The 12,197-nt window shown below is 38.3% G+C and overlaps 1 protein-coding gene across 2 annotated transcripts in view; it reads right to left on the reverse strand.

Annotated features, from left to right (window-relative positions):
* The window catches only part of ZNF445 (zinc finger protein 445), a 7,795-nt gene extending 7,316 nt beyond the window's left edge, over nucleotides 1-479 (reverse strand). For both annotated transcript variants that reach the window (XM_007445708.1, XM_007445707.1), the window contains exon 1: nucleotides 51-479. In XM_007445708.1, coding sequence (XP_007445770.1) covers nucleotides 51-479 — 429 coding nt within the window. The remainder of the gene's footprint in view (nucleotides 1-50) is intronic.
* Between the last annotated feature and the right edge of the window lie 11,718 nt (nucleotides 480-12,197).

Genomic DNA, 12,197 nt, shown 5'->3' on the forward strand with positions numbered 1-12,197 from the left:
CTCACGAGCAGGCAGAGTTCACTGGGCACCGCACGCTTGCTCACACTCACCTTCCATGGTGTCCCATAGAAGTCCCTCTGTAGCTCTTCCAGCAAGGCCACAACGTCCCCACCACTCTCAGGGTGATGCAGCTGCACCCAGGTCCGAAGCTCCCCTGGCAGGATGCTCAGGAACTGCTCCAGGACCAGCAGCTCCAGAATCTGGGCCTTTGAAAGAACATCTGGCCTCAGCCACCAGCGGCAGAGCTCCTGGAGTCGGCTCAGAGTCTCTAGAGGCCCAGAAGACTCATGGTAGCGAAGCTGTCTGAAGAGCTGGCGGAACAGCTCCTGGCCAGGACGATTGAGTGTCTGTGGTCTGGCAGCTGGCACTGAAGTGTAGCTTTCATCCTCTTCTTCCTTCTTTACCATCTGAAGGCGTCCTCGCTCCCTTGAAGCCTTGGCCTGAGCTGGATGGACAGCATACCACCTGCCTGGAGGCATCACTCCTGTTCAAGGTCTACCCAGCAGAGTGCAAGCAAGTCTGTGTTAGTTGTATGTATCACTGCTGGGCCCTCGGGAGTTATCCTTTCAGCACTGCTGGGGACAATGCCATTTGCTGGGACATCAGAAGTCACTGGCAAGAGACTGAAATAACCAACATTACTGTTCAGGAGGAATGTGAGAAGGATGCTGCAAAGTAAATGCTGTTAGTTAGGATCATCTTTGGATTTCTGAGAAAAGAACTCATGAACATTTGCAGAGTGGAGCCTGTCAGGATCAAGCAGACCAGGAAAAGGGATCGTATTTGTGGTTACCAGAGGCAGGGGTCACGGGTACTAGATGAAGGCAGTCAAAGGTACAAACTTCCAGTTATAAGATAAATAAGTACTAGAGATATAATGTACAACTTGACAAATATAATTAACACTTGTACATTATATATAAAAATTGTTAAGATGAAAATCCTAAGAATTTTCATCACAAGAAAAAAATTTTTTTTACAAGAAAAAAGTTTTTTTCTATTTTTTTAATTTTGTATCTAAACGAGATGATGGATGTTCACTAAACTTACTGTGATAATCATTTCATGATGTATGTAAGTCAAATCATTATGCTGTCCACATTAAACTTATACAGTGCTGTATACCAATTATATCTCCAAAAAACTAGAAGAAAATTTTTTTTTACTTAAAAAAAAAATCAGTGGTATTTCTACATAGTAAAAATGAACAAACCAAAAATAAAATTAAGAAAACAATTCCATCTACAATCACATGAAAAAGAATAAAACACTTAGGAATGAATTTAACAAAATAAGAACAAAACTTATACTATGAAAACTACAAAACACTGTTAGAAGAAATTAAAACTTTAAATAAATGGAAAGACATTCGTTGCTCACGGATCAGAAAACAAAACATTGTTAAGATGACAATACTGTCCAAATTTATCCATAGATTCAAAAATATCCCTATCAGAATCCCAGCTGGCTTCTTTGTAGAAATTGAAAAACTGATCCTAACATATGGAAACTCAAGAGACCCACATAATACACAACACAATCTTGAAAAAGAATAAGTTGGAGGAGAGGGAAGAGATAAAGATGGAAGAGTAGAAAAAAGATGGTAGAGTAGGATGACAATGAGCTCACATCCCCAAGAACACATCAAAAATACATCTATGGGACTTCCCTGGTGGTCCAGTGGCTAAGACTCTGAGCTCCCAAGGTAGGGGGCCCAGGTTCAATCCCTGGTCAGGGAACTAGATACCACCTGCTGCAACCAAGAGTTCACTTGCTGCAACTAAAAGATCCCACATGCCACAATCGAAGATCCCACACTAGGCAATTAAGACCTGGTACAGCCAAATAAATAAATATTTTTTTAAAAAACACATCTCCATGTGGAGCAATTCTTACTAAAAACAAGCTGGAGAGGGGCAGAAAAACTCTTCTACCACCAAGGCTATAAAGAAAGATCCACAAGGAGTAGGGCAGGAGGGGAGGAGAAGAAATTATGTTGGGACCTAAGCCGAGAGGAGGGGACACAGAAGAGGGGGATAATCATGGGCTCACAGATCCTCACTGGGGAATGAGGGGTTCAAACCACATATTGGGCACCCCAGATCTGGAGTCCAACACCAGGAAGACGAGTCCCCTTGGCTGCTTTGAAAACCAGTGGGACTTACAGGAGGGCTCCACTCGTGAACAGCATGCACACTACCGGAAACAAAGTAAAGGAAGTAAAGGAAGCAAACTGAAACCACCCGGGGCATTGGCTGGTTTCCTGCGACCGCCCCAGCAAGCAACCTGGCCCACAGCAAGCACCCACTCCAGTCCCTCTAACTCTGGTGCAGCTCCCCACTAGGGTGAAGGCTGCCATTGCTAAGGAGAGTGCACACTTGGGCAACAGACCCGACACTGCATCTGAGGGTGGCTATTGCTGGGGATGCAGAGGCAGCAGACTGGCCAAGGGTGGCAAGGGTGCCAGTCCTGGGAGGGAGGAGAGCACATACTTAGAAGAAACAGAACAGGCTTGGACCCGACCCTGAGGGCTTTTGCTCCAGCAACTTGAGATACACCCCTGCTCCCAACAGGGTGGTGGTGGCTATTGAGCATAGGAGAAGCTCTGGCTCACACCTGGCTCTAGCTCTAACCCCTCCATCTCCAGCCCCACCTCCCCCTAAGGTGAGAGCTGTGAGCACACCCTGGGGGAAGATGTGACTCATGCTCACGTCAGAGCCAGCTCTCACACCAAAGCCACTGGGCACACACAGATTGTATAGGAACGCTCTCACGCAAGGACACACCTTCAAGATTGGGACAGGTAACTTGTTTCACCTAATTTCACAGAAACACAGAAAGTTAAGTAAAATGAGAAGACAGAAGAGTCTGTCTCACATGAAAGAACCAGAGAAATCCCCTGGAAAAAAAACTAATGAAAGAGAAATAAGTAATTTACCAGATACAGAGTTCTAAGCATCAGTAATAAGAATGGTAACTAAATTAGGGAAAAGAATAGATAAACACAGTGAGAATTTTAAGAAAGAACTAGAAAATGTACAAAAGAACCAGTCAGTAATGAAAAATACAATAACTGAAATGAAAAACACACTAGGAGGAATAACAGCAGACTAGCTGATAGAAAGGAATGCACAAGTGATCTGGAAGGTAGAATAATAGAAATCACCCAATCAGAACAGCAAAGAAAAAACCAGATTTTTTTAAAAAATGAGAACAGTTTTAGAGACCTCTGAAACAATATCAAGCATATCAACATTCACATTATAGGGGTTCCAGGAGAAGAGACAGAGAAAACGATTGAAAAGGTATCTGATGCAATTATGGCTGAAAACTTCCCGAACCTGAAGAAGGAAGCAGATATCCAGGTATAGGAAGTTCAGAGAGTCCCAAACAAGATGAACCCAAAGAGACCCACACCAAGAAATGTTATAATTAAAATGGCAAAAATGAAGGATAAAGAGAATTCTAAAGGCAGCAAGAGAAAAACAAAGAGTCATATATACAGGAACCCCTATAAGGCTATCAGCAGATTTTTCTGCAGAAACTTTGCATGCCAGAAGGGAGTGACATGATATATTTACAGTGTTAAAGGGAAAAAAACCTACAACCTAGTACACTTTAACCAACAAGGTTATTATTCAGAATTGATGGAAAGATAAAGAACTTCTCAGACAAGCAAAAAACTAAAAGAGTTCATCAATACTAAACAGGCCCTAAAAGAAATGTTAAAGAGTCTTCTCTAAGTGGAAAAGAATAGGCTACAATAAAAAGTAAAAATTTATAGGAAAGGGGACTTCCCTGGTGGTGCAGTGGTTAAGAATCCACCTGCCAATGCAGGGGACACGGGTTCAAGCCCTGGTCCAGGAAGATCCCACATGCCGCGGAGCAACTAAGCCCGTGCGCCACAATTAATGAGCCTGCGCTCTAGAGCCCATGAACCACAACTACTGAGCCCATGTGCTACAACTACTGAAGCCCACATGCCTAGAGCCCATGCTCCACAACAAGAGAAGTTACAGCAATGAGAAGCCCGGGCACTGCAACAAAGAGTAGTCCCCACTCGCCACAACTAGAGAAAGCCTGTGCGCAGCAACGAAGACCCAATGCAGCCAAAAATAAATAAATTTTAAAATATATATATAGGAAAAGAAAAACCCCACTAGTAAAGGCAAATATATAGTAAAGGCTGAGGATCAACCACTTAAATAAGCTAGCACAAAGATTAAAAGACAAAAATTGTAAAATCAACCATAACTACAGTAAACAGTTAAGGGAGAAACATGGATGTAAAATATGAAATCAAAAACAAAATGTGGGGGAGAGGAATGAAAAATATAAATCGTTTAGAATGTATTTTGAACTTAAATGATTATCAGTTTAAAACAAGTAGATGTAGTTACAGGTCAACATATATGAACCCCATGATAACCACAAATCAATAACCTATAAGAGATATACAAATACTAGAGAGAAAGGAACACAAGAATACTACTAAAGAAAATCATCAAACCACAAAGAAAGAAACGAACAGAAGAATAGAACAAAGAAGAACTATAAAAAACAAGTAACAAAATGGCAAAAAGTATATACTTATCAATAATCACTTTAAATGTCAATGGACTAAATGCTCCAATTGAAAGACAAAAGGTGGCTAATTGAATATAAAAACAAGATCCATCTATATGCTGCCTATAAGGGACTCACTTCAGAGCTAAAGACACACACAGACTGAAAATGAGGGGATGGAAAAAGATATTTCAAGCAAGTGGAGGTGACAAGAAAGCTGAGGCAGCTATACTCATATCAGACAAAGTAGACTTTAAAACAATGTCTATAACAAAAGACAAAGACAGACATCACACAATAATAAAGGAATCAATACAAGAAGAAGATATGTGGGAATTCCCTGGCAGTCCAGTGGTTAGGACTTTCACTGCTGATGGCGTGGGTTCAATCCCTGGTCAGGAAACTACAATCACGCAAGTCACACGGCGCAGCCAAAAAGAAAAAAAAAAAAGGATATAACATTCGTTAACATATATGTACCCAATATACGAGCACCTAAATACAAAAAGCAAACATTAACAAACATAAAGGGAGAAATTGACAGTAATACAATAACAGTAGGGGACTTTAACACCCCACTTACATCAATGGGCAGATCATCTAGACATAAAATCAACAAAGAGTGGTATTAAATGACACATTAGACCAACTGGACTTAATAGATATCTATAGTACATTCCATCAAAACCAACACAATACACATTCTTTGCAAGTGCACGTGGAACATTCTCCAGGATAGATCACATGCTAAGTCACAAAACACTCTTAACAAATTTAAGAGGACAGAAAGTATATCAAGCATTTTTTCCAATCACAATGATATGAAACTAGAAATCAATTACAAGAAGAAAAATGGGAAAAATACAAACATGTGGAGACTAAACATGCTACTAAAAAACCAATGGGTCAAAGAAGAAATCAAAGAGGACATCTGAAAGTACCTTGTGACAAATAAAAATAAAAACACAACTTTCCGAAATCTGAGACACAAATAAAGCAGTTGTTTATAGCAATACAGGCCTATCTCAAGAAACAAGAAAAATCTCAAATAAACAACCAAACTTACCATCTAAAGGAATTAGAAAAAGAAGAATAAATGAAGCCCGAAGTCAGCAGAAGGAAAGAAATAATAATAATAATAAAGACCAGAAAGAAAATAAATAAAATTGAGATTTAAAACAACAAAAAAGATCAATAAAACTAAGAACTGTCTGGTTTTTTTTTTTTTGAAAAGATAAACAAAACTGATAAGCCTTTAACCAGGCTCTTTAACAAAAAAAGGGAAAAGACCCAAGAAAACAAAATAATAAATGAAAGAGGAGAAACTACAACCAGTATCACAGAGATGCAAAAAACTCCTAAGAGAATACTACAAAAAGTTACATGCCAACAAACTGGACAACCTAGAAGAAATGGATAAATTTCTAGAAACCTACACTCTTCCAAGGCTGAATCATAAACAGACAATCTGAACAAACCAATCGCTAGTAGTGAAATTAAATTAGAAATCAAAAAACTCCCAACAAACAAAATCTCGGGACTGGATGGCTTCACAGGGGAATTCTACCAAACATATAAAAAAGAGCTAATACCTATTCCTCTCAAACTTTTGAAGAGGAGAGAACACTCCCAAATTCATTGTACAATGCCAACATTACCCAAAACCAGACAAAGACACTAGCAAAAAAGGAAAATTACAGGCCAGTATCTCTGATGAACCTAGACACAAAAATCCTCAACAAAATATTAGCAAACCAAATTCAACAATATATAAAAAGGATCACACACCATGATCAAATGGGATTTATTCTAGGGATGCAAGGATGGCTCAACATCCGTAAATCAATAAATGAGATACACCACATTAACAAAATAAAGAATAAAAACCACATGATCTCAATAGATGCAGAAACAGCATCTGACAAAATTTAAATCCATTCATGATAAAAATTCTCCTCAAAGTTGGCTTACAGGGAACTATCTCAACATAACAAAGGCCATTTACAACATACCCACAGCTAACATCACAGGATGAAAAGCTCAAAGTTTTCCCTCGAAAATCAGGAACAAGACAAGGATGCCCACTCTCGCCACTTTTATTTAACATAGTATTGGAAATCCTAGCCACAGTAATCAGACAAGAAAAAAAAAATAAAAGGCAACCAAACTGGAAGGGAAGAAGTAAAAATGTCCCTATTTGCAGATGACATAATACTATATATAGAAAACCCTAAAGTCTCCAAAGCTTCCACCAAAAAACTGTTAGACTAAATTAATTCAGTAAGGTTGAAGGATACAAGATTAATATACACAAATCTATTGCTTTTCTATTTACTTGTAATGACGAATCAGAAAGAAAATGCAAGAAAACAACCTTATTTAAAATTGCATCAAAAGGAATAAAATACCTAGGAATAAACTTATCCAAGGAGGTGAAAGACCTATATACTCTGAAAACTATAAAACATTATTGAGGAACTTCCCTGGTGGTGCAGTGATTAAGAATCTGCCTGCCAATGCAGGTGACACAGGTTCAAGCCCTGGTCCAGGAAGATCCCACATGCTGCGGAGCAACTAAGCCCGTGCGCCACAACTACTGAGCCTGCACTCTAGAGCCCGCATGCCACAACTACTGAAGCCCCGTGTGCCTACAGCCCATGCTCCACAACAAGAGAAGCCGATGCAATGAGAAGCCCGTGCACCGCAACAAAGAGTAGCCCCCACTCGCCACAACTAGAGAAAGCCGGCACACAGCAACAAAGACCCAACACAGCCAGTAAATTAATTAATTAAAAAAAAACATTATTGAAGAAAACTGAAGATGAAACAAAGAAATGGAAAGAAATCCTGTGGTTATGGATTGGAAGAATTAATATTGTTAAAATGTCCATACTACCTAAAGCAAGCTACAGATTTAATGCAACCCCTATCAAAAAACCCACAGCATTTTTCAGAGAACTAAAACAAATAATCCTAAAATTTATATGAAACCACAGAAGATCCCAAATAGCTAAGGTGATCTTGAGAAAAAAGAACAAAGTTGGAGATATGCTCCTTGACTTAAAACTACACTACAAAGCTACAGTAATCAAAACAGTATGGTGCTGCACATGTGTGCACACACACACACATAGAAGACACATAAATCAGTGGAACAGAATAGAGAGTCCAGAAATAAACCCACAAACTTATGATCAAATAATCTACGGCAAAAGAGGCAAGAATATACAATGTAAAAAAAGACAGTCTCTTCAATAAGTGGTGCTGGGAAAACTGGACAGCTACATGTAGAAGAATGAAAATTAGAACATTTTCTCACACCATACACAATAATAAACTCAAAATGAAGTAAAGATTAAACTCAAAATGGATTAAAGACCTAAATGTTAAGATCAGAAACCATAAAACTCCTTGAAGAAAACATAGGAAGAACACTCTTTGACACAAATCATTGCAATGTTTTTTTGGATCTGTCTCCTAAGGCAGGATACAAGATTAATATACACAAATCTATTGCTTTTCTATTTACTTGTAATGACGAATCAGAAAGAAAATGCAAGAAAACAACCTTATTTAAAATTGCATCAAAAGGAATAAAATACCTAGGAATAAACTTATCCAAGGAGGTGAAAGACCTATATACTCTGAAAACTATAAAACATTATTGAGGAACTTCCCTGGTGGTGCAGTGATTAAGAATCTGCCTGCCAATGCAGGTGACACAGGTTCAAGCCCTGGTCCAGGAAGATCCCACATGCTGCGGAGCAACTAAGCCCGTGCGCCACAACTACTGAGCCTGCACTCTAGAGCCCGCATGCCACAACTACTGAAGCCCCGTGTGCCTACAGCCCATGCTCCACAACAAGAGAAGCCGATGCAATGAGAAGCCCGTGCACCGCAACAAAGAGTAGCCCCCACTCGCCACAACTAGAGAAAGCCGGCACACAGCAACAAAGACCCAACACAGCCAGTAAATTAATTAATTAAAAAAAAACATTATTGAAGAAAACTGAAGATGAAACAAAGAAATGGAAAGAAATCCTGTGGTTATGGATTGGAAGAATTAATATTGTTAAAATGTCCATACTACCTAAAGCAAGCTACAGATTTAATGCAACCCCTATCAAAAAACCCACAGCATTTTTCAGAGAACTAAAACAAATAATCCTAAAATTTATATGAAACCACAGAAGATCCCAAATAGCTAAGGTGATCTTGAGAAAAAAGAACAAAGTTGGAGATATGCTCCTTGACTTAAAACTACACTACAAAGCTACAGTAATCAAAACAGTATGGTGCTGCACATGTGTGCACACACACACACATAGAAGACACATAAATCAGTGGAACAGAATAGAGAGTCCAGAAATAAACCCACAAACTTATGATCAAATAATCTACGGCAAAAGAGGCAAGAATATACAATGTAAAAAAAGACAGTCTCTTCAATAAGTGGTGCTGGGAAAACTGGACAGCTACATGTAGAAGAATGAAAATTAGAACATTTTCTCACACCATACACAATAATAAACTCAAAATGAAGTAAAGATTAAACTCAAAATGGATTAAAGACCTAAATGTTAAGATCAGAAACCATAAAACTCCTTGAAGAAAACATAGGAAGAACACTCTTTGACACAAATCATTGCAATGTTTTTTTGGATCTGTCTCCTAAGGCAAAGGAAACAAAAACAAAAATAAACAAATGGTACCTAATTAAACACAGAAGCTTTTGCACAGCAAAGGAAACCACTGACAAAATGAAAAGAGAATCTACTGAATGGAAGAAAATATTTGCAAACTATATTACCGATAAAGGGTTAAAATCTGAAATACATAAACAGCTCACACAACTCAATGTCAAAAAAACAAACAACCAAACTAAAAAATGGGCAGAAACCCTGAATAGGCATTTTCCCAAAGAAGACATATAGACAGCCAACAGGCCCTTGAAAAGATGTTCAACACTGCTAATCATCAGAAAAATGCAAATCAAAGCCACAATGAGATGTCACCTCACATGTCAGAAAGGTTATCATCAAAAAGATCACAAATAACAAATGTTGGTGAGGATGTGGAACCCTAGTACACTGTTAGTGGGAATGTAAATTCGTGCAGCCACCATGGAAAACAGTATGAAGGTTCCTCAAAAAACTAAAAATAGAACCATCATATAATCCAGCAATTCCACTCCTGGGTATATACCCAAAGAAAACAAAAACACTAATTTGAAAAGACACATGCACCCCCGTGCTTATAAAAGCATTATGTACAATAGCCAAGACATGGAAGAAACCTAAGTGTCCATCAACAAATGAATGGATAAAGAAGATGTGGAATATTGCTCAGCCATAAATAAGAATGAAATTTTGCCATTTGCAACATGGTTGGAGCTGGAGGGTATTATGCTTAGTGAAATAAATCAGAAAAAGAAAGACAAATACTGTATGTTATCACTTAAATATGCAATCTAAAAAATGAAACAGGGACTTCCCTGGCAGTCCAGTGGTTAAGACTCCGAGCTTCCAATGCAGGGGGCGTGGGTTCGATCCCTGGTAAGGGAACTAAGATCCCACATGCCATGTGGCATGGCCAAATAAATTAATTAATTAAAATTTAACATGAAACAAACAAATGAATATAACAAAACAGAAACAGAGAAAACATTTGTGGTTACCAATGGAGAGAGGGAAGGGAGGAGGGGCATGACAGGGGTAGAGGATTAAGAGGTACAAACTACTACGTATGAAATAAATAAGCTACAAGCATATACTGTCCAGCACAGGGACTACAGCAATATTTTATAATAACTCTGAGTGAGTATAACCTATTAAAAAATTGAAACACTAAAACTAAAAAGCGTAAGCTGGGAGAATAGATTTCATAACTTACTTTATAAAAAAGCAGCAGTCACCAAGACAGTGTGGTTCTGGCATAAGGAAAGACATAAAGATCAATGAAACAGAATTAAGAGTCCGCAAATTGTCTATGGTCAATTTATTTTTAACGAGTGTGCCAAGACCACACAAAGGGAGGAAGAATAGTCTTTTCAACAAGTGGTACATGGACAACTATATGTCTACATGAATAAGAATGAAGTTGGACCCCTATATAATACAATATACAAAAATTAACTCAAAATGGATCAAAGACCCAAATGTAAGAAGCTAAAACTATAATATTCTTATCATAAAATGTAACTGTAATACTTTGTGACAATGGATTAGTCAATGGATTCTACCAAATGCATCCCACATGCAAAAAAATAGATAAATTGGACTTCACCTAAATTAAAATTCTTGTGCTTCAAAGGTCTCATGAAGAAAGTGAAAAGACAACCCACAGAGTGGGGAAAAAAAAATTTACAAATCACATATCTTATAAGGGACTTATCACTAGAAAATATAAATAACTTACAATTCAATAATAAAAAGACAATTAAAATTAGACAAAGCATCTTAACAGACATTTCTCCAAAGGAAATATAAAGATGGCTGAAAAACAGAGGATCCTCAACAACATTAGTCATCAGGAAAAAGCACATCAACACCACAATAAGATACCACTTCATATCCACTAGGACGGCTAGAATCAAACAGTCAGAAAATAACATATGTTGGTAAGGATGTAGAGATAAATACTGTAACACTCATACACTGCTGGTGGAAATGTAAATTGTGCAGCCACACTGGAAAACAGTCACGCATCATTAAGTAAACGTACAGTTACTACCTGCAACTCCATTCCTAGATAGACGGATACAGCCATCCTTCAGTACCTGCAGGGGATCACACAAAAAACGAGTTCTAGCTAAAGATTTAACTTCAAAAACAAACAGGGACTTCCCTGGCAGTCCAGTGGCTAAAACTCCATGCTGCCAATGCAGAGGGGCTGGGTTCGATCCCTGGTCAGGAAACTAGATCCCACATGCCACAACTAAGAGTTCGCATACAGCGACTAAAGATCCTGTGTGCCACAACAAAGACCTGACGCAGCCAAATTAATAAATAAATAAATATTAAAACAAAAAGGAGTAAGAGCCCTGGGGTAAGCAAGGATTTCTTAAGAAAACAAAGGAAAAAGGGTGATATATGACTATGTCAGTATTTTAAAACCTCTTGTCCAAAAAAGAACAAAAGCACAAACCACTGGACAGAAGTGTAAATGTTTACAGCCACTAGGAAAAGTAGTTTGAAAGTCTGCAGTGAAGCTAAAAAGTCATATTACCTATGCCCCTGAAATTTCAGTTCTAGGAAGCTCCCTGGAAAAACACTTGCACAGGTATTGAGGCATTTACACAGGTGTTCACTAGAGTACTCTTTGTAATAACACAATATTGGAAATGACCTACTTGCCCATCAATACAACTAAACAAAAGTATAGCACTTTATAGGATGAAATACCATATAACAATTTAAAAGACTGTATTAGACCTTTAAGAAACAATACAATTGTTTCACTGTTCACTGGGTGGTCAAGCTATGCAGCCAAGGTTAAAAAGCAGATCAGTGCCACCCACAGAAGAGACCAGAGCGTAATTCTAAGCTCCTGAGAACAGACAACACACAGAAGAGGCTCAAGTGATACAGTGATCACTTAGAGCAAGAGAAGAAAATAGAGTATACAAGATT

The sequence above is a fragment of the Lipotes vexillifer genome, unplaced genomic scaffold, assembly GCF_000442215.2.
Source record: "Lipotes vexillifer unplaced genomic scaffold, Lipotes_vexillifer_v1.1 scaffold1136, whole genome shotgun sequence".
In the NCBI taxonomy this organism is placed as follows: domain Eukaryota; kingdom Metazoa; phylum Chordata; class Mammalia; order Artiodactyla; family Lipotidae; genus Lipotes; species Lipotes vexillifer.